We start from the raw sequence: 14,166 nt of genomic DNA, 5'->3' as shown, positions 1-14,166 counted from the left end.
ATGGCTGGAAAGGAAGCGTGTCCAGTAGCTGCCAACCCAGCCCCTGGTCTCCAGCCTGGAGCATGTGACCAGGACCTGAACACATCAAACATGTTTTTGTTTTGTGGGTAGGGGGTTGGCCACACCACGTAGCTGTGGGGTCTTAGTTCCCTGTCCAGGGATCAAACCCGTACCGTCAGCAGTGAAAGCCCAGAGACCTAAACTGCAGGACCTCAAGGGAAGTCCCTCGAGCACCTTCTGTCATGAGTTCCCTGGGGTCCCTCCCTTTATTCCTTCATTGGCAGCTTCTGGGCCCAGGGCCTCAGAACATCAGCTCTGGACCCCTGTGATCAGCCATGACCCGGGGTGCTGCTGGCTGGGGTGGTGCATCAGGAGGGGACATGTACTCACTCCCCCCCACCACCTGCACCATCTGGCCCTCAGTTGTGGCAGTTACTTCAGCTTTGCCTTCACAAAGCCCTGTGGCCTCCCCCAAAGGTCAGCAGAGGCGGCAGGTCAGCAGAGGCAGCGGGAGCCCACCTGCCCCAGGACGACAGCATTCTGGTATGTTCGGGGGTGTGCGCTGTTAGCTGCTGGACGTGTGCTTTCAGAACAAGGATGGAGCTGCCTGGAACCCAGGACGGAGGAGCAGGAGTGCCTGCTAACTGGTGGCTAGAGGACCCTGGCTGGGGTGGAAGACCCCCAGAGTTTATAAAAGATAAAATGGCCCTCGTCAGGGTGCAGAGTGGAGAACTTTCTAGGCAGGCACCATACCCTTTCTTGAGCGCTTGCTCGAGATCTTCAGGCTAAGGCCCACCACCGGGGGTCTTAGCTGCCTGGGGTTCCTCAGCCAGAAGGACCAGCCGAGCTCGTGCCCAGGGAGGCAGGTGGGCGGTACAGACAGGCCTGGCGCCGGGTGTATGGTGTGGTGGAACTCCAGGACCCAGAGCTTCCGGGGCTTGGAGCTGGTTGCGGGCAGGGGAGGAGCTCCTACAGCGGCTGCCCATCGGCGGGCAGGGCGAAGGGCCCCACCAGCCAGCCAAGCGGAGGGCCTTGCTGCACGCTCCGCAGCACCTGCTCCAGGCCCCGCCATGCCTGGCCCACACCCTGGCGGCTCTCAGCCAGCCGCTTGACTGGCAGCTCCGCCACCGTGGCGGCTGAGGAGACCAGGCCATAGAGCTCACAAATGCTGTGCCGAGCCTGCTGGAGCTGCCACTGAAGCTCCGTGGGGAGGCCCTGGAGGCCAGAGGCCAGGCGGCTGTAGGCCACATGGAGCTGCTGGACGAGGTCGCAGGCCTTGGACAGAGCCCCGGTGGCCAGCACCTGTGCACAGAAGGAGTGAGGTAAGGGGCTGGAGGCAAGGGGCGGGCCCACTAGCCCCTCACTGGTATGTACTCACCTCCCCAGCGGCGGCTTCCTCTGCTTGGCTGCTCGCATCCCCAGCCGGAGCCTGCTGGGCCTCCTCAATCTAGGAAAAAAAGAGCCCAGCACAAACGTGATGGCTTCTCAGCGGGGACCGCCTCTGACACACTCAGGGTGGCCTTCCCTGGCCCAGCGTCTCATGTCTACCCTTCCCATGGCATGGGGGAGTGCTTTGGAGCCAGAGGGTGGTGCGTCAAGAGGCAGTAATCCTGGTGCCTTGTGAGGTCATCAGGCATTCAGAGAGCAGGATGGCAGCGGCACCGTCACCCCAGCTCAGCACCCCCCACCCCCACCCCCAACATCTCCCAGAGGCCTTGGAACCAAGCTCCTCACCATGGCTGCCTGTGACCTCCCCTCCTGCTAACCTCCCATAGTGCTCTGTTCCGGCCACACTGGCCCCTTCTTGTCCCCGAGCATGTCCGGTGTGCTGCTGCCCCAAGGGCCTTTGCACATGCCACCCACTCAGCCTGGAATGTGCTTCCTCTGGCCCAGTGCGGGAGGCTCCAGGCCCTCTGCATCAGATCTCTGTTTCCCTCCTCAGAGGCTATCACTGTCCAGTTATCATGAATTTCTGTGTTGATTTCCCCTCTTGGGTTGGAGCTCTGTCATGACCGTTTGCTCCTTGTATTTTGGGTCCCTGGTACATAGGAACCCCCCATCCCCATTGACTAATCTTTCTTGTCATCTTGAGACCTCAGCAAGTGGACCAAATATGCACTTCAACTTTCCCTCGCCCTCCCAGCCCTTGCCCCAGCAGTCGACTCCATCAGGGGGCTCCTGCTCATCTGCAGGTTACCCTGTCGAAGACTTAGGCCATAATGTCCACCACCCACATACCCAGGGCAATCCGAAGTATCTCCTGCTGAAAGTCTCCAAGGCCTTAGAGGGTCTTGGCTCTCTCAATTCCTGTGTCTAACCTGGATGCTTTGCTCTGGAAATATATCTAGAACTCAGCTCCTCAAACCTCCTCTCTCATCTCCCATCTCCATTCCTGGACTCCTGTGGCTTGTCCTCCCCACAGGAGCCAGAGCGATCCACCTCAGTAAAGCCTCTGTTGGATCAGGCCATCTTCACTTTACAGTCCTGGGCACTGTGGGGTATGGAGCAGCCTCCCTCACCCCCAGCCTCTCAATGCCAAGAGTCCTGCCGAGTGACCATCACTGACGTTTCCAGGCTTGGCCCAGTGTTCCCTGGGGACAGGACTGCCCAGTTGAGACCCTCTGGGCTGGAGCAGTGGTCCTTAGATGTGGTTCACCACAGACCCCTGGGTGCTGATTGAAAACACAGGCGCCTGAGTGCATCTTAGGGATCCTGACTTGAACAGCTTGGCTGGGTTCCTTGCCACCTGAGTAGGTGGGGCTGCTCAACATTTAAGACCCGTGAGCTTGAGAACCTGGAGGTCCTCAGAGCTGGGGCTCCATCACCGTCTACATCAACCATGGACTGGATGCCACTTAACTTCCTACTACAGCAGGTCAGCCCCACCGCCCATGAGGAGTTGGCGTGAGTGTTGGCAGTGATGCAGGGGAGAAAGCCTGGGGCTGGGGAGTGAGCGGAGCCGGCGAGACAGCACAACCCTGCTGGCTGGTGCCTGTCTCCACAGGGGCATTCAAGTCACCTTTGAGGAACTTCACTGGTGGTCCAGTGGTTAAGAATCTGCCTGCCAATGCAGGGGACACAGGTTCAACCCCTGACCCTGGAAGATGCCACACGCCTTGGAGCAACTAAACCTGTGCGCTACAACTAATGAGACCAGGCTCTAGAGCCGGCAGGCCACAACTACTGAGCCCACATGCTGCAACTACTGAGCCTGTGCTCTGCGACAAGAGAAGCCACCACAGTGAGAAGCCCGAACACCACAACTAGAGAAAGGCTGCTTGCAGCAATAATGCCAAATTAAAAAAACAAGTCCTCCTTGATTGGGCCCCCTTTCTTGCATCACTAAACTCCAGCCAGATTGCATGGGTTCCTTCTACCCCATCCGCCCCTCCCTTCACTTTACCCTCCCCACCCCGGGCACCCTTCTGCTCCTCAGAACACACCTAGCTTGTTCTCAGGCCACTTAGAACACTTTGCACAGGATGTGACCCAAATGGACACGCCCCAGCCCTGGTGTGCGTTTCTGCATGACTGTCAGGTCTCCTTCTCTGCAGCCTCACTGGCTGCGAGCGTTGGGTCACGTGTCCATCTCCCCCACCCCATCCCAGGAGGCAAGCTCCTTGAGAGCAGGCCCATGACCAAGTGGGTGATGGGCACGTATTGGGTGCTCAGTGCGTGTCCGTCCAGTCCCCAACCCGAAGCTGAGGAGCATGCCTGGGAAGGGGCAAGGCTCTTACCTCCCTGAAGACGTCCTCAAGCTGGGCCAGCGCGTCCCGTGCCTGGAACTCGCTGTGCTGCAGGTGGCTGAGGGCGTGCTCGAAAGCCCGCTGGCGGAAGCCGGGGGCCACGTCACCCAGACGCACGAAGTAGCTGCCCTGGTCAGCCGTGACCTCCCTCCGCCTGGGCTGTGTAGCAACCAGCTGAGCTGAAAGGGAGGACGGGGTTGCTCAGTCCTCACGAGAGGCCCCTAGGCCGTCAGGGGCCTGGGGGTGTACAGACAACCGTGGCCCTGGGAGCTAGGACCGGGCTGTCCTTACCTTGTTCCTCGGCGCTCATGGGCTGGAAGATCTCTCCCAGCTCCTCCAGCTCGTCCCGGAGTGCTGCAAAGCCTTGGGCTCCTTCCTGGCCATGGGTGGTGGCCCCGGGAGCAGCATCCACCTTGCCCAGGGTGGCCTCTTGGCTGAACACGGCCTCAGCTGACTGAGGTCCATGGTTGCTGAGCTGAGCCTGAGGGGAGCTTGGGATGGTTTGTTCTCCTTCATCTGGGGCCCTGGAACTGGCAAGTCCAACTGAGGTGGCAGCCTTGGAATCAGGTAACCAGTTTGGGATGATGCCCACCCCAGTGTGCATACCTTCTTCGGCCACATGCCCTACGCTGCTGAGCCCAGAGGACATGGCACCTTTGGTACCAGTCAAGATGGTCATGGTAGTGTCCATGCCAGTCTGGATGGCCTCATTGCCCACATCCATTGCTCCAGTGATTGAAGTAGACAGAACATCTTTGGTGCCAGTCAAGATGGACGTGGTGGTGTCCACGCCAATCTGGACTGCCTCCCTGGCCACATCCATTGCTCCACTGATTGAAGTAGACAGAACATCTTTGGTGCCAGTCAAGACGGACTTGGTGGTGTCCATGCCAACCTGAACAGCCTCCTTGGCCACACCCATTGCCCCAGTAATTGCAGTAGACAGAACATCTTTGGTGCCAGTCAAGATGGATGTGGTGGTGTCCATGCCAACCTGAACAGCCCCCTTGGCCACTCCCATTGCCCCAGTGATTGAAGTAGACACAATATCTTTGGTGCTAGTCAGGACAGTCTTAGTGGTGTCCATGCCAGTCTGGACAGCCCCTTGGGCCACACCCATTGCTCCAGTGAGCCCAGTGGACACGGTGTCTTTGGTGCCAGTCAAGATGGTTTTGGTAGTGTCCATGCCAGTCTGGACTGTGCCCTTGGCCACACCCATGGCTCCAGTGAGCCCAGTGGACACGGTGTCTTTGGTGCCAGTCAAGATGGTTTTGGTAGTGTCCATGCCAGTCTGGACTGTGCCCTTGGCCACACCCATGGCTCCAGTGAGCCCAGTGGACATGGTGTCTTTGGTGCCAGTCAAGACAGTCTTGGTGGTGTCCATGCCAGTCTGGACAGCCCCCTTGGCCACTCCCATGGCTCCAGTGAGCCCAGAGGCAACAACATCTTTGGTGCCAGTCAGGACAGTCTTGGTGGTGTCCATGCCAGTCTGGACAGCCCCCTTGGCCATACCCATGGCTCCAGTGAGTCCAGTGGACACGGTGTCTTTGGTGCCAGTCAGGACAGTCTTGGTGGTGTCCATGCCAGTCTGGACAGCCCCCTTGGCCACTCCCATGGCTCCAGTGAGCCCAGAGGCAACAACATCTTTGGTGCCAGTCAGGACAGTCTTGGTGGTGTCCATGCCAGTCTGGACAGCCCCCTTGGCCATACCCATGGCTCCAGTGAGTCCAGTGGACATGGTGTCTTTGGTGCCAGTCAGGACAGTCTTGGTGGTGTCCATGCCAGTCTGGACAGCCCCCTTGGCCACTCCCATGGCTCCAGTGAGTCCAGTGGACACGGTATCTTTGGCGCCAGTCAAGACGGTCTTGGTGGTGTCCATGCCAGTTTGGACAGCCCCCTTGGCCACTCCCATGGCTCCAGTGAGTCCAGTGGACACGGTGTCTTTGGTGCCAGTCAAGACAGTCTTGGTGGTGTTCATGCCAGTCTGGACCGCCCCCTTGGCCACTCCCATGGCTCCAGTGAGTCCAGTGGACACGGTGTCTTTGGTGCCAGTCAAGACAGTCTTGGTGGTGTCCATGCCAGTCTGGACCGCTCCCTTGGCCACTCCCATGGCTCCAGTGAGTCCAGTGGACACGGTGTCTTTGGTGCCAGTCAAGACGGTCTTGGTGGTGTCCATGCCAGTTTGGACAGCCCCCTTGGCCACTCCCATGGCTCCAGTGAGTCCAGTGGACACGGTGTCTTTGGTGCCAGTCAGGACAGTCTTGGTGGTGTCCATGCCAGTCTGGACAGCCCCCTTGGCCACTCCCATGGCTCCAGTGAGTCCAGTGGACACGGTGTCTTTGGTGCCAGTCAGGACGGTCTTGGTGGTGTCCATGCCAGTTTGGACAGCCCCCTTGGCCACTCCCATGGCTCCAGTGAGTCCAGTGGACACGGTGTCTTTGGCGCCAGTCAAGACAGTCTTGGTGGTGTCCATGCCAGTCTGGACCGCCCCCTTGGCCACTCCCATGGCTCCAGTGAGTCCAGTGGACACAGTGTCTTTGGTGCCAGTCAAGACGGTCTTGGTGGTGTCCATGCCAGTCTGAACAGCCCCCTTGGCCACTCCCATGGCTCCAGTGAGTCCAGTGGACACGGTGTCTTTGGTGCCAGTCAGGACTGTCTTGGTGGTGTCCATGCCAGTTTGGACAGCCCCCTTGGCCACTCCCATGGCTCCAGTGAGTCCAGTGGACACGGTGTCTTTGGCACCAGTCAAGATGGTCTTGGTGGTGTCCATGCCAGTTTGGACAGCCCCCTTGGCCACTCCCATGGCTCCAGTGAGTCCAGTGGACACAGTGTCTTTGGTGCCAGTCAAGACAGTCTTGGTGGTGTCCATGCCAGTCTGGACAGCCCCCTTGGCCACTCCCATGGCTCCAGTGAGTCCAGTGGACACGGTGTCTTTGGTGCCAGTCAGGACAGTCTTGGTGGTGTCCATGCCAGTCTGGACCGCCCCCTTGGCCACTCCCATGGCTCCAGTGAGTCCAGTGGACATGGTGTCTTTGGCACCAGTCAAGACGGTCTTGGTGGTGTCCATGCCAGTCTGGACAGCCCCCTTGGCCACTCCCATGGCTCCAGTGAGTCCAGTGGACATAGTGTCTTTGGCGCCAGTCAAGACAGTCTTGGTGGTGTCCATGCCAGTCTGGACAGCCCCCTTGGCCATGCTCACTGCGGCAGTGAGCCCAGTGGACATGGTGTCTTTGGTGCCAGTCAGGACAGTCTTGGTGGTGTCCATGCCAGTCTGGACCGCCCCCTTGGCCACTCCCATGGCCCCAGTTAGCCCAGTGGACACAGTCTCTTTGGTGCCAGTCAAGACAGTCTTGGTGGTGTCCATGCCAGTCTGGACAGCCCCCTTGGCCACTCCCATGGCTCCAGTGAGTCCAGTGGACACAGTCTCTTTGGTGCCAGTCAAGACAGTCTTGGTGGTGTCCATGCCAGTCTGGACAGCCCCCTTGGCCATACCCATGGCTCCAGTGAGCCCAGAGGAGACAGCATCTTTGGTGCCAGTCAAGACAGTCTTGGTGGTGTCCATGCCAGTTTGGACAGCCCCCTTGGCCACTCCCATGGCTCCAGTGAGCCCAGTGGACACAGTGTCTTTGGTGCCAGTCAGGACTGTCTTGGTGGTGTCCATGCCAGTCTGGATGGCCCCCTTAGCCATACCCATGGCTCCAGTGAGCCCAGTGGACACAGTGTCTTTGGTGCCAGTCAACACGGTCTTGGTGGTGTCCATGCCAGTCTGGACTGTGCCCTTGGCCATGCTCACTGCTCCAGTGAGCCCAGTGGACACGGTGTCTTTGGTGCCAGTCAGGACGGTTTTGGTGGTGTCCATGCCAGTCTGGATGGCCCCCTTAGCCATACCCATGGCTCCAGTGAGCCCAGTGGACACAGTGTCTTTGGTGCCAGTCAACACGGTCTTGGTGGTGTCCATGCCAGTCTGGACTGTGCCCTTGGCCATGTTCACTGCCCCAGTGAGCCCAGTGGACACTACATCTTTGGTGCCTGTTACTACTGTCTTGGCGGTGTCTATACCGGTCTGTAGGGCTCCTTTGGCCACACCCACTGCCCCAGTTGCCCCACTGGCCACAGCATCCTTGGTGACTGTTAGTGTGGATTGGCTCATCCCCAGGCCTCCCTGGACCACACCTTTAGCCGTGTCCACGATACTAGCCATTCCTGTGGAGAGAGCATCCTTGGTCCTGGCCATCTGGGAGGACACCAGCTCCTTTGCCCCGGAGATCATCTGATGAGGCAAGAGACTCGTGATGAAGCAGAGTTGAAAGACACCTCTCCTCCCTACCCTAGATCTCCTCCTCCCCCCAATTCTTGACATACCCTGGGGAGTGGGACCTGCTCCCTGGAGACCCGGCCAGCTCACCTCTCACCCCAACACACCCCCTACTCTGGCTTCCAGGACACAGTCCATCAAGCTCCATCGCAGAGCCCTGTGGTGCCCAGATGTGGTAGACCCTGACTGTTGACAGCTATGCCGCAGCACCCTCTTTGCCCAATATCCCGTAGTCTGGGCTCAGCAAGTCTTAGAATTACATGTTTTGTTCATCTTGCCTAATCTCGGTTTACATAAAATTTTGAGCCTGTTGTCCCCATCACAGGGAGAAATTTGAGGTGACCAAATGCTCGTTAACATGGATATATTCAAGTAAATGAAGGGGATCCAGGTTTAGAAAAGTGATAACTGGGGATTTCCCTTGTGGTCCAGTGGCTAAGACTCTGCACTCCCAATGTAGATGGCCCAGGTTCGATCCCTCATCAGGGAACTAGATCCCCAATGCTACAACAAAGATCAAATACCCCTTGTGCAGCAACTAAGACCTGGCGCAGCCAAATAAATATTATCTTTTAAAGTAATAACCAGAAAAGTACAGGGCTAAGTATTGGGTCTGAGCCATAGGAACCAAGTTGATAACTTGGTATGTCATTTTTTTTAAATTTATTTATTTTTGGCTGTGCTGGGTCTTTGTCGCTGAGTGGGTTTTTCTCTAGTTGTGGCAAGTGGAGGCTACATTCTAGTTGTGGTGTGGACTTCTCATTGTGGTGGCTTCTTTTATTGTGGAGCAGGCTTTGGAGCACAGGCTCAATAATTGTGGAGTATGGACTCAGTTGCTCCAAGGCATGTGGGATCTTCCCAAATCAGGGATCGAACCCTGGTCTCCTGCATTAGCAGGCAGATTCTTTGCCACTGAGCCACCAGGGAAACCTGGTAGCACAGGGCAGTTTCTGCTAGTTCTTCCAAACTGCTGAAGGGTTGTGATGGCCTCAAGATGGCTACCACTCAGCTTCAACCAGGAGTGTGCTGTTTCCAATTCAGGTGTTCCTAAACCTGAGTGATCCTGCCCCGATGATCCTAACACTGGGCAATGTCTCGGGACATCTGCGGTAGTCATGACTTCAAAGAGAGCATGCTCCTGGCATAGAGTGGGTGGGTGTCAGGAATGCTGCTAAACACCCCACAATGCCCAGGACAGCCCCCCCCAGAGGATGATCTGAATCTGAATTGGCCATGATAGCGAAGTTGAGAAGCCCGGAAATAGTCTCACCACCTGCCCTTCTGCCCAACATCATCTCAAGTAGGTACCTTGCCCGCAGAGACCTGGGTTCAAATCCCAGCTCTCTCCCGTACTTGCTGTGTGACCTCTGGCAAGCCACACCCCCTCTCTGAGCCTCATCTCAGAAATGGTGATTAAGACAGCACCTCCTTCAAAGACTGGTAAAAAAAGGAGTCAAGGTCCCTGACCAACTTTGCAGGTAGCAGACACTCCACTAATGAAGTGAAGAGGGATGGAGGGGGAGGAGTGAAAAAATGGGGAGAGGGGCCCTAAGCTGCTAGAGTCTGCTTTAATTTGGGCCAGAGGGCAAACCAAGCAGTACTTTGCCCTCCGAGGAGCTCAGATATGGCCAAGCTGAGGGCAGAGGGGAGTCAAAGAAGACTCTAGAGTGGGGTGTGTGCTGAGTGCAAGGGTTGGATTGGAGCTCTGCCACCCTGCTGTGGCCCTCAGTGGTCTGACATCAGCCACTCTGCTTGCCCTGACCTTGGGGACAAGGTTGCGTGGGTGGTTCCCATTCATCCAGGACCGAGGGTGGATGCAGTGCTGGCCATTGTTCAGCTTCTGACTGCCCAAGGTTCACATCCCAAGCTACCTTGTCTTCCTGTGTGACTTTTGACAAATGGCTTGGCTTCTCCGTGCTTCAGCTTTTATGTGGGGTGCTATTGCTCCCTCCCTGTTGCAGTGGGGAGGATTAACTATTAAACAGCACGTGTAAAGCACTTAGCCCAGAGCCTGACCTGTGGTGAGTGCATTGCCACTGTTTTGGTCATATTGTGCTGGGTACAGCACCAGGGTGGGAGTTGGCGGGGAGTGGGGTGTCTGTAGACCGGATGGTGCCAGGGAGTACTGCACCCATTTCACAGATGCAGAAATAGAGGCTCCAAGGGGAAGACTGGCCTGTTACCCCACAGCGGTACACACAGGGGTGTCTGCTTTTTCCTTGGCCTATGACAACCCTCCGGATGGCAGGAACCGAAACATCCAGGGAAGAGGTATTCCAGAGGGAGGCAAGGCCATCAGACCAGGCTCAGCTAGCCCCTCTCACCTTGTCTGAAGGCAGCAGTGTCTTCTCTAACCCCTTGGCCGTCTGCTCCGGGTCAGCGGGTGCTGGGGGGACAAAAGCCAGTGAGGCAACCTAGGGAGGGACGCGGGCTAGCATCAACCACCCTGGAGCCCATTGCACAATCAGCGGGCACAGCCTGAAAGGTCAGGAATGTCCCAGCAACCCTGCCGGGGACAACAGAAGGTGATATCCATGACCATGGGCCTAGCTCAGTCACTGACCTCACCGGGGGCTCCCTCAACGCCCAGGACTGGCTTCCTGGCACAGGGGTTCCCTAGAGTTCTCTCTGCTGGGGTTCTGGGTGCTGAATGCCCATCGAGGAGGGGGGCGGCGGCCGCAGGGAAAGGAGTTGGGGCCCTGCCTTGCCGCGCCTGACTACAGCTGGCAGCTGCCCACCCAGCTTGGATATACAGAGCAGAAGTCAGCTGCTTGGGGCTCTGGGCCCAGAGCTGCCACCTCAGCCTGCACTCCCCTGCTCCAGCCCCTCTTTGGGCCTTGGGGCTAGGGCCGCCCTGAGCACTCTGGCTGAGCAACTGGAGGCTGTGTGACCCCAGGGAAGCCGCTGTCCCCATCTGGAACTGGGATCAAAATCTCAGATGAGCTTAGACCCGTGGAATGTCCACGATACATCAGAAATGGGGTGATGGAAGGCGGAGGGGGCGTTGAGAATATGGGAGCACGGCTGTGTCCATGCCCCTATTCTGGCTGACTTGTGCCCCATCGGGTCACTTGTATTGATGCTCTGAGTCCCCACCTGGCACTAAATGAGCATGCCAGTCTCACAGGGTCTATTGAGGCGACACAGGCACATAAGCGCCCCCAAGTTTGGCAGAAGTCCCTTCTGGGGTGCACCTCCTGAGCCCCTGCCTCGTCCATGGAGCTGTCCACTCACCCTGAGCCTGGGGCTGGGCGGCCTCCTCGGCTGGAGCGCCTGCAGACTCGGCAGCTGGCTGGGCCTCTCTTGCTGAGCTGTGGGCATTGGCCACCAGGTTCCGGGCAGCACTGAAGCCAGGCAGGGACCCAAAGAAGCTGCCCAGGGTCTACATGGGGTAGGGGGTGTGTGAGTAGAGCCAGGTGTGGTGGGGTGGGGCAAGGGGCACATCAGACAGCCCTGGGTTCCCAGACCGCCCCAGACCCTTCCTCCTAGGTGACCTCAGGAAAGTGTCCCAGCCTCTCTGAGCCTCAGTTTCCTCACCTGAGCAATGCGCAGGTTCAGTCTACCTCCCGGGGACAGAGGAAATAATCCTCTGGGTCTCTAAAGACCTTTTCCTTTCAGGGCCCACATCTCACAAATGGGGAAACTGAGGCTCAGAGAGGGGCTGAGGCTGGCCCAAGGTCACATAGCAGGGGAAGAACTGAGGTTTGAGTGCATCCTTCCACCCCTCACCCTCCAGCTGGGGACCAGATGGAAGACTGGCATGGTGGCTCTCAGAGCCCTCCCAACCAACCTGGGAAGCCCCTTCAGACCCCAAGACTATGGAGGTCACCTCCCTAAGGTTCCAGGGGCTTCTCAGGGCCCAGCTGGGGTCGTTTCCTCCCATGCCTGCCCTCACCTTGCCCTTGGGTTTGGGGGGATCCTGGCCTCCATCTCGAGCAGACATGGTAACACTCTAGGCAGCTGGAAGGAGGTAGAGATGGGGGAGGGGCATGAATGGGGGCTCCTGGGCCTCCTGCCCAACACCCATAACCCCGAGCAGTCCCCCAGCTCCTGCCCGGAGGCTGGCCTCACCCCTGGCATTGCTCACCTGGACCGTGTGGGGGTCCCTTGGAGTGACAGGCGGTGCAGCCGGCAGCTGGGCTCTCAGCTCCCAGGCCTTATAGGGTCTGGGGTGGTGCGGGCCGGGCTGGCTGAGGCAGGCAGCCAGTGGGTTGGGGGAGGGCTCTGGGTGGTCACGTGACTGCCCGCCTGCCCGACCGGCCCAGCGTGGGCCCAGTGCCCAGCACCTTTCCCCTGCTCCCAGCGCCCGGCAGCCTCTGCCCACAGCACCTGCCCCCACCAGGCTGAGTGATTCACGGGTCGTCCCATACCCTCGAGGCACAGCCTGCTTACCCTCTCAGCCTCTGGTGTCCACCTGGGTGATGGGTGTGTTCCAGTTGCTTTGCGGGGCCACCTTGCCTTGGCCAGTTACCGTCTGTGTGCTTCAGCTGCCCCTCCAGACACCTCACCATGGCCCACAGGGTCTTGCTTCCTCCCTCTTTCCCCCTCCCTCATCACACTTCAACGACCCAGGGCTCCTCTCTGTTCCTCCAGATTGCTAGGCCTGGTCCTGCTCCAGGACCTTTGCACCTGCTATTATTATTCCTTCTGCCTGGAGCATCTTCCCCAGACACCCCCATGGCTTCCACCCTCACATCCATCAGGGCTGTCTTTTGTTCCCTGCAACAGGATGGCACCCAGCACACAGGTGGCACTTAAGGAATGTTTGGCTAAATGGGCCAACTCAGAGGGTGGTTGTGAGCATGAAATGAGGTCATGCATGTAACCTGTTGATCCCAGAGTCTGGTACATAGCAGGTGTTCAACAGACATCAGCTTAGCATTGTCCAGGGAGAAGGAGAGGAGCAGGGTCTGTCCGGGGCAGGGAGGGGATGTGTCACTCTCCAGAAAGGACTTCCCTTGAGAAAGGGCCTAAATACAGACCCAGACAGGGCACCAACTGAACTGGGGGGTACCCCAAGAGTGAGATCTGGGCCTGGTGGGCTTGGGTCAACCCAGGGTGGCTTCTGGAAAAGGCATCCTGTGCCTGAGGCTATAGAGCTGGGAAGTGGCAAAGACAAGATTTGAACCTAGATCTTCAGGTTGGTTGTCTGTGAAGCAGGTGGGTGGGTAGGCAAGCAGAGAAATGATGGCCAAGCCCCCTTTGAACGCCCCTGTCTGCCCCTGGGACAGGGATCCCAGCTGTGTGCTGGTGGGGGTGGGGAGACAGACCCAGTGGTGGCCTGATGACCACCGGGTTGTTTCCTTGGAGCCATCACTGTGTTTGCCAAACAGCTGGGGAGCAAAACAAGGGCATCTCCCAAACTCTCTCCAGCCAATGCTTCCCAAAGGTGGCAGGGAAGCGGGGGTGGGAAACCAGGGTGAGCCCCTCCCCCTCCCCATAGGACTGCTGCAATGCAGCAAACGGGGAGCAACCCAGCAAAAATAACAAAAATGATCATAAACACTGAGTCAGGTCCCGTCCCTCCTCTGCCCACAGCCCTCCTCCCCACCTCCCTGGGGGATAAAAACCCAAGTCTACCCACCACCCACAAGACTGCACAACTCCTGCCCCATCCCCTCCCTGTCCTCCCCTCCTCCCTCTCTCTCCCCCTCCTCACTCTGCTCCACACAGGCCTCCTCACTGCTCCTTCGGGACACCAGGCACTGTCCTGCCCCAGGGCCTTTGCACAGGCATGAGCACTGCTGCCTTACTCCTATTTTCATACCCATTTCACAGAGGAGAAAACTGAGGTTCAGAGAGGCTCACTTGCTGACCCATCCATTTGTAGGCAAGGCAGGGACTCAGCCCCAGGGTCTTCACTACTGTGCCCTTCCCCCAGATTCCAGGACTTACCTCAGGCTCTTTCTCTCCCCTCAGTTCTAGTCAAACTGATGCCCCACAGCCAAGCCTCTGCCACACGCCCTTTCCATGTGTCATTCTGCTCATTCTCACTGAGCTTGGCCCTCCAGGAGCCCCCAGCCTCTCAGGGAAAGAGAAGCCAAGGCTGCCTGTGGTTTATATCCAGATAGAAAGGACTTGGAGCTCCAAGAAGGTAGGCTATAG

The 14,166-nt window shown here is 58.1% G+C and overlaps 1 protein-coding gene across 1 annotated transcript; it reads right to left on the bottom strand.

The window, feature by feature from the left end:
• Positions 1-823: 823 nt before the first annotated feature.
• Positions 824-12,258, bottom strand: PLIN4 (perilipin 4). Its single transcript, XM_070373898.1, has 8 exons — positions 12,149-12,258; positions 11,957-12,021; positions 11,296-11,443; positions 10,386-10,447; positions 4,038-8,016; positions 3,738-3,925; positions 1,379-1,447; positions 824-1,302 (listed from the first exon to the last, which is right to left on the bottom strand). Exons 2-8 carry the CDS (start codon positions 12,002-12,004, stop codon positions 970-972), a joined length of 4,827 nt encoding a protein of 1,608 aa, XP_070229999.1. The 5' UTR covers positions 12,005-12,021; positions 12,149-12,258; the 3' UTR covers positions 824-969.
• Between the last annotated feature and the right edge of the window lie 1,908 nt (positions 12,259-14,166).

This window comes from Bos mutus, chromosome 7 (assembly GCF_027580195.1).
Source record: "Bos mutus isolate GX-2022 chromosome 7, NWIPB_WYAK_1.1, whole genome shotgun sequence".
Lineage (NCBI taxonomy): Eukaryota > Metazoa > Chordata > Mammalia > Artiodactyla > Bovidae > Bos > Bos mutus.
This window is presented reverse-complemented; position numbering and strand designations above follow the sequence as displayed.